Raw genomic sequence first — 7500 nt, forward strand, 5'->3', positions numbered from 1 at the left:
TTGACCCTCCACCTCGAGTACCTCCCTACCGTCTCTACTTCCTTGATCCTCCACTTCCACCACCACCACCACCACTACCTCTGCCCACGGCAGGCTTCCATCAGCAGGCCCCTGCCGAGCACACGTTGGGCCATCGTCTGCTGCATCCGCAAAAGTGTGTCACCTCTGTCAACTGGGAGTCTGCCGGCCAGAAGGGCAGCTCCAGCCCCCCAGACATGCTAGCTTTGTTTAGGCTTGGAATTTGCTTTTTTTCGGCGCTTTGAACAGAAAAACGTTAGAGTAAACGTTAGCTAACTTTTTGCTCCGATCTACAGTTTTTTTTATTTTCTGTCTGACTCTTTCTCTCTCTCTCTCTCTTCCTTATCCCTCCGTCCCTCTACTCACAGTCTTTATTCCTTTTTTCTTCCCCCCATTCTGTACGTTACGCCCCCCTGCTGTCCCCTCTGTGGGCGGGGGCTGCCACCACGCGCTGACCTCCACAGGTACTTCCTGACTTCTCCTGTGCTCCTCCTCTCCCCCTCTCTCTGATGTACCCATAGACAGATGTGGAGGTGATGTTTTGTATGCATGTGTACGTTATGCAAGCCAAAACGTTCTCCTACTGGCGGGGGGGGGGGGTCAGAGGGGGGGGGGGGGGGTGGTGAGAGAAGGTGCTAGGCACCTGGCAGGGCTAAAGAACGGCCGGAGAATGTGTGGGGAGCTACACTACACTGCAGGGGGGCTCTTCTCTCAGCGGTGTAGGGGAGACCTGGAGGAGTGTCTTGCAGTGTCGTTGTTTGCCGTGTATCTCTTCTGCCGGGTTACAGTTACTTTAGGGTTCCCCTAGATGTGTGCTGGATAGATCAGTCTACCAGCCTACCTAGTGGACTGTTGCAAATGTGGCTCATCCATCGTACATCTAAGTGGACACGCCCACTTATGATCGCAGATTTTAAAAACTGCTTGTAACGGCTAATCACACTCACACCTGGTGGTATACTATGGGCCCTTAAGTCTCAGGGTTGTTGGGCATCACCGTGCCGAATGCCGCTGTCCTTGTGTTTGTGGTTAATGTATATGCAAACAACATCACCCGCATGTTAAGTCACTTAATAGGCAGCCTGTTTGTTTGCAAATTAGAAAATGCTTGAAGGAAAAAAACAAGCAATAGCCAGCAGAAACTGTGGGGGAGAAAGTAGTTGGAGGAGATTTTTGAGGAAGGGGGAGTTCTCTTCCCACTGCTGTTGCTGTGTGTGCCTTCAAGAGGCTGCAGTGGTGTAGTGTGTGGGCTTGGATGGGAGGAGGGGCAGCGTTTGGCTGGAGGGCTGCCTGGCATCCCTCGATCAGCTCTCTCTCTCTCTCTCTCTCTCTCTCTCTCTCTCTCTCTCGCTCTCGCTCTCGCTCTGTCTCTATCGCTCTCTCTCTCTCTCTCTCTCTCTCTTGCTCTCTCTCTCTCTCTCTCTCTCTCTCTCGCTCTCGCTCTGTCTCTATCGCTCTCTCTCTCTCTCTCTCTCTCTCTCTCTCTCTCTCTCGCTCTCGCTCTCGCTCTCTCTCTGTCTCTCTCTCTGTGTCTCTCTCCCTCTGTCTCTGTCTCTCTCTGTGTCTCTCTCTCTCTCTCTCTCTCTCTCTCTCTCTCTCTCTCTCTCTCTCTCTCTCTCTCTCTCTCTCTCTCTCTGTGTCTCTGTGTTTCTCTCTCTCTGTCTCTCTCTCTGTCTCTCTCTCTCTCTCTCTCTCTCTCTCTCTCTCTCTCTCTCGCTCTCGCTCTCTTTCTCTCTCTCTCTCTCTCTCTCTCTCTCTCTCTCTCTCTCTCTCTCTCTCTCTCTCTCTCTCTCTCTCTCTGTGTCTCTGTGTTTCTCTCTCTCTGTCTCTCTCTCTCTGTGTCTCTCTCTCGCTCTACCCTCTCAGGAGGTAGTACACGGTGCGGTGGGAGATGATGATGTTTCCAGTGGGACTCTTTGGTTTGTCTGTGTTCTCTAAAGCCCTGCTCATTACAAGTGGACGTTGATGCAGCGCCAGAGCAGCTTATTCCCCCAGCGCTGGGTTCATCAGATTAACATGTAAAGCATTTTCAACAAGGCATCTTCAGACAACTGGTTACGTCCTGTCTTTAAAGACTCCACTCTGAGTAATGCGCTGCCTGTAGTGGAGTGTATTCATGAGCACGGTCACAGTAGAGACAGATCACATAGAAACTGGAACATCACAATTTTTATGGTTAAAAATAATTACTTGCTAGTTTGGAGGAAATTACAAAAAGGGCTCTATATTCATAATGAAAACATGATGTTCCCATATTAGGTTTCAGAATAACAGAGCCAATGCAGAACAGTGTGTGTCTGTGTGTTTGTGTCTTTGTGTGTTCTACAGTAATCAAAGAAGTGCTCTTTGGCCATATTCACCAAGAGCTCACAAAACTGCTTGCCCATTGAAATTTTGAAAACTCAGGTCAAGGACTGTAATTCGTGTCCCCCAAGCACACAAAGACATGCGTGCACCCAGTGCGGCTCATACTACCGGAAAGCTTTCGCTCACGTGCTGCTTGGCTGCCTGATACATGACTAGAACTCCCAAGGTGGGGCGTTTATCCTCTAAAAGTGAATGTATCAGCAGACATGGATGGACACATACACGCACATATACACACACACGCACACACACTGCCTTACGGACACAGAAAGGCACACACGCACCCACCCATACGGACAGGCACAAGTGCACACGCACACACACACACACACACACACACACACACACACACACACACACACACACACACACACACACACACACACATAGATTGCCCTCACCTGGTAGGCTTTGATTCTATTTCTGATCTATGAAGGTGGGTGTATGTGTGTGTGTGGACACCGCTATCTGACAGTCTTTCATGCACTTCCTCCCTCTCTCCTCTCCCCCATCACCAAAACCATCTCCCCTCTCTCTCTTTCTCCTCCCCACCACCCCCTATCTCTCTCTCTCTCTCTCTCTCTCTCTCTCTCTCTCTCTCTCTCTCTCTCTCTCTCTCTCTCTCTCTCCCCACCACCCCCTCTCTCGCTCTCTCTCTCTCTCTCTCTCGCTCTCTCTCTCTCTCTCTATCTCTCTCTCCCCACCACCACCCTCTCTCTCTCTCTCTCTCTCTCTCTCTCTCTCTCTCTCTCTCTCTCTCTCTCTCTCTCTCTCTCTCTCTCTCTCTCTCTCTCTCCTCCCCACCATCCCCTCTCTCTCTCCCCACCACCACCCTCTCCCTCTCTCTCTCTCTCTCTCTCTCTCTCTCTCTCTCTCTCTCTCTCTCTCTCTCTCTCTCTCTCTCTCTCTCTCTCTCTCTCTCTCTCTCTCCCCACCACCCCCACCAGGTCATACCGGACTGGAAGGAGCAGGAGTGGGACACGGAGAGGCCCGAGTCCTACGCGGGGATCTTCCACTTCCGCTTCTGGCGCTTTGGGGAGTGGGTGGATGTGGTGATCGACGACCGGCTCCCCACCGTGGATAACCAGCTGGTGTACTGTCACTCGGATGACAGCAACGAGTTCTGGAGCGCCATGGTGGAGAAGGCCTACGCCAAGTAGGTGGTCGGGCAGGGAGGGAGTGGTGGGGGTTAGGGGGCGCCGGATTGGGTAGAATGAAAAAATGGCGGGAACCAAATACTGAAATACAATCAACTTATTTATGATATGATTAACCATAATGTGCCCTATTGGCGGTGAAATAATGTCTAAGGAGGAGCCCAGGTTGACCTTTAATTTATTTAGCTTAGCAATAGCTAAGCATGTCAAAGCTTAGCTATCTGTAGGGCTGAGCATGTCTGTCAATAATCAGTCGTCAATGTTCTTTTCTATGCAATTTTACACCGGCGGGGTCGTCAACGCAACATTTTTATAATAGTAAGTGGCAAAAAAATAAAATACTCTGACATTAAAAACATTGAGCCAAGAAAAAGACCAAAACAATATACCCTGGTTATTTCAAACTGTCAATATTAGTCGGCTCTGAATTATCCTAGCCCTTCTATTAAACAAATTAAGCTTTAATGTTCACAGTGTGTCAAAAAACTGTGTCAATGATGACATTATAATAGGAACGTTGTATTATAATATTACATTATAAAAGGAAAAACACACGTAATTGTGTTTCTAGCCGCCACAGCAAAGTAAACACTAATCTTTTCAGAATATTAATATAAACATATATAAAAGAAATAGAATTACCTCCAAACTTTAATTGATTGTAGATCTTCACCGCAGTCGCTGTTGTGATCGTCGCGCTCAGAACACTTTGAAAACACTTTAACCACCCTCTGTCTCTGTGACCCCCCCCCCCCCCAGGGTGTACGGGTGCTACGAGGCGCTGGACGGCGGCAACACGGCGGACGCGCTGGTGGACTTCACGGGGGGCGTTTCGGAGCCTGTGGACCTGCTGGAGGGACAGATGGCCACCGACGAGGCGGCGCGCAACCAGCTGTTTGAGCGCGTGCTCAAGGTCCACAACCGGGACGGCCTCATCAGCTGCTCCATCAGGGTGAGTCCCCAGCTCCGCCCTAGCCCCGCCCCTAGCCCCGCCCCTAGCCCCGCCCCTAGCCCCGCCCCTAGCCCCGCCCTAGCCCCGCCCCAAGCCCCGTCCCTAGCCTTGCCCCTAGCCCCGCCCCTAGCCTAGCCCCACCTCTAGTCCCACCCCCTTGCCTCCTAAACCCCACCCATAAACAATGCACAGAAAACCAAACAGTGATCCAACTTCTTCAATATAACCCTATATTTAATTAGAATAACAGAATTTTTCATTCACTTATTAAATCCTTCAAAACATTTTTTAAATGTAAGCACATTAAAGGCATATACAAAAGTTATAACCAGAGTTTGCTTGGCTAATCACAAGGGCTCACCAAGGCTGATGTCATGCGAGACAAATTAATTGTTGACTCTAAAATGTATTTATAAGCTGTGGGGAACGGTACACAGAGTTTCAATTGTGGATCTTGCCCTCTTTGACAGCTTCTCAGCTCTTTTTCCAGAGTTTGCTTTGCCGCTATTTCTTCTCAAAGGCTAACGTTGGTGAAACGTATGAATGCTCTTATCACCACTCTGGTCTTCAAGGGACAAGAGTCTGAGTGAATGCTTAGGCTCTGCTGCGGGAATTGTTTGAATCCCACCAGACACACACGCATGCACACACACACACACACACACACACACACACATGTACGCACTCAGCTGGTACACACTCAAACATGCACATACATACACACACACGTAAACACATACACACGCATGCAACACACACACACACACACACACACACACACACACACATACACACACGCATGCAACACACACACACACACACACACACACACACACACACACACACACACACACACACACACACACACACACACACACACACACACACACACACACACACACACACACACAAACACAGCAGGATTTTCAGCTCATTTTGGATTCTCTGGCGGTAATTGAGAGGACAGTGCTGTTTAGCTCCTCAGTGCTGTGACTCCTTTATATTCATAACTTTTTGCACACAAAGATTCTCGAAAAGCAATGAACTAATAGACAACAAGTATCCTTCTCGAGTGTCGTGCTGAATAGGTTACGAATCCGTAACCACGGCGAAGGAGAACGTGGACCGAGATCTGCGGAAGCCGCAGGTTTCTGTGTTCGTCTCATGCCGGATGGATTCTTTCAGACGAGGATCGAAGAAGCAGAACCGAATACGTTTTGAACCATACACCTGAAGACTCAAACCTTTGTTGATGTCAACGTCACATCCCACAGCATCGGTCACACGTTGTAACCTCCCAAAGAGCGAAACCGTGTCACAATTTTCAGCCAAGCCTGGAAGTTTAAGAATGCTTGGTGGCGCGACTTGGACTATAACGCACCCTTCTGAGGTGGATCACAGCCCTGTTTCTCTTGACCATTCGTCCATTTGAAGATTACTCCATTTGAACAATCATCCACTCTAATTGCAAACAATGGGTCATATCATCATACATCATTACTCTTGGTTGAATATAGGACAACTTTAATATGTTATTCAAACACACAAGCACTCAAAATATATCATAATATAGTAATCATAATTACTACATTATGGTGGTGGTATTTAATGAGGTCCCTCCCTTCACTGTAAGCGTCTTTGGGTCATTGAAAAGCGCTATACAAAATAAATGATTTATCATTATTATTATAATAGATAATAATATACAGTAATCAAAAATAATAACGTAATTGCACAAAAAGGTATGGGTTGGTTAGAAATGAGGAAGAATCAAAGGGAAAAAAATAATAAATAATAAAACCATGATTATGAAAATGGAGAAAATGAACCTCTTGTTTTCCGGTTTCCCAGGCGACCACGGTGGAGGACATGGAGGCGAGGCTGGACTGCGGGCTGGTGAAGGGCCATGCCTACGCCGTGACGGACGTGAGGAAGGTGCGGCTTGGCCACGGGCTGCTGGCCTTCTTCAAGTCGGAGAAGCTGCAGATGATCCGCATGAGGAACCCCTGGGGGGAGAAGGAGTGGAGCGGACCCTGGAGCGACAGGTAGACCCCCCCCCCCCCCCATCAAGACCCCCACCACCTACAGCCTCCCTACCAGAGGAGCCCATCACTATAGCAACCTTTGAAGGCAGGTTTAACATTGATTAAAGCTTTAAGGGGAGACTTCGAGATCCTCTGTTAAGATGCTATGATCGGATGAAGATGTAAAGTCGATGTTGATCAAATAGTGATGGATAAATGATGATGAGACTTATACTATGTTCATCTTAAATATTTTTTGCCACTTAGAGTGGCAAAAAATATTTAAGATGAACATAATATAAGTCTCATCTCATCTGAGAAATGAGATGAGATGAGACTTATATTATGTTCATCTTAAATATTTTTTGCCACTCTAGACTAAACCGTAAGCTATATGGACAAATCGACAGACCGAATGTCTGCTGGTTTAGGCACAACACGAACCTGTTGCCACCTTTGTTGTAGTTTGGACTACAGCTTTGATATCAGAGCCACCCTTAGTATTATGTACACATTCTTTAGCCTTTATTGTTTCCATTTTTCTTACTTTTCCACGTACAATCGAAAAGGGTATGTAAAAATAGCCTTGTAGGATTCGGCGTGGTAAGAGTCTGCTTCTGTGCTTGACAAAGACACTGAAGTGAATTGGGTCACAAGCCTTGTTCACGGATATTGCTTTCCGGAATGTAGCGTCCCCTTGCCAATGACAAATATATACAAGGCAGTTGCATTAGACGGCATTATGCTGAAGTCTCTCCTAAGTCACTATCACTGGCACTCACACGGCGCCTGCTGTCAACAGCAGTCATCAATTCAGACTTCTGGGTAAAACCAAGACGACGTTCAATCAAACACAGTGAGAGTAAGGGAAATATGTCAGGCTCCTTTTATCTTTTGGCAAATGGCATAAGCGACGCAATAAAATAAAAAGTTCTGGTATGAGATTGATAGTCTAACTTTTTTAGCTCCTATGTGTTTATCA

General features: G+C 47.6%; 1 protein-coding gene across 2 annotated transcripts in view; it reads left to right on the forward strand.

Moving 5' to 3' along the window:
- capn5b (calpain 5b) overlaps positions 1-7500 on the forward strand; it is a 35417-nt gene that overhangs the window by 17962 nt on the left and 9955 nt on the right. For both annotated transcript variants that reach the window (XM_030361666.1, XM_030361667.1), the window contains exons 4-6: positions 3333-3541; positions 4302-4494; positions 6346-6539. In XM_030361666.1, the coding sequence (XP_030217526.1) occupies positions 3333-3541; positions 4302-4494; positions 6346-6539 (596 nt within the window). The remainder of the gene's footprint in view (positions 1-3332; positions 3542-4301; positions 4495-6345; positions 6540-7500) is intronic.

The sequence above is a fragment of the Gadus morhua genome, chromosome 7 (assembly GCF_902167405.1).
Source record: "Gadus morhua chromosome 7, gadMor3.0, whole genome shotgun sequence".
NCBI classification, from domain to species: Eukaryota; Metazoa; Chordata; class Actinopteri; order Gadiformes; family Gadidae; genus Gadus; species Gadus morhua.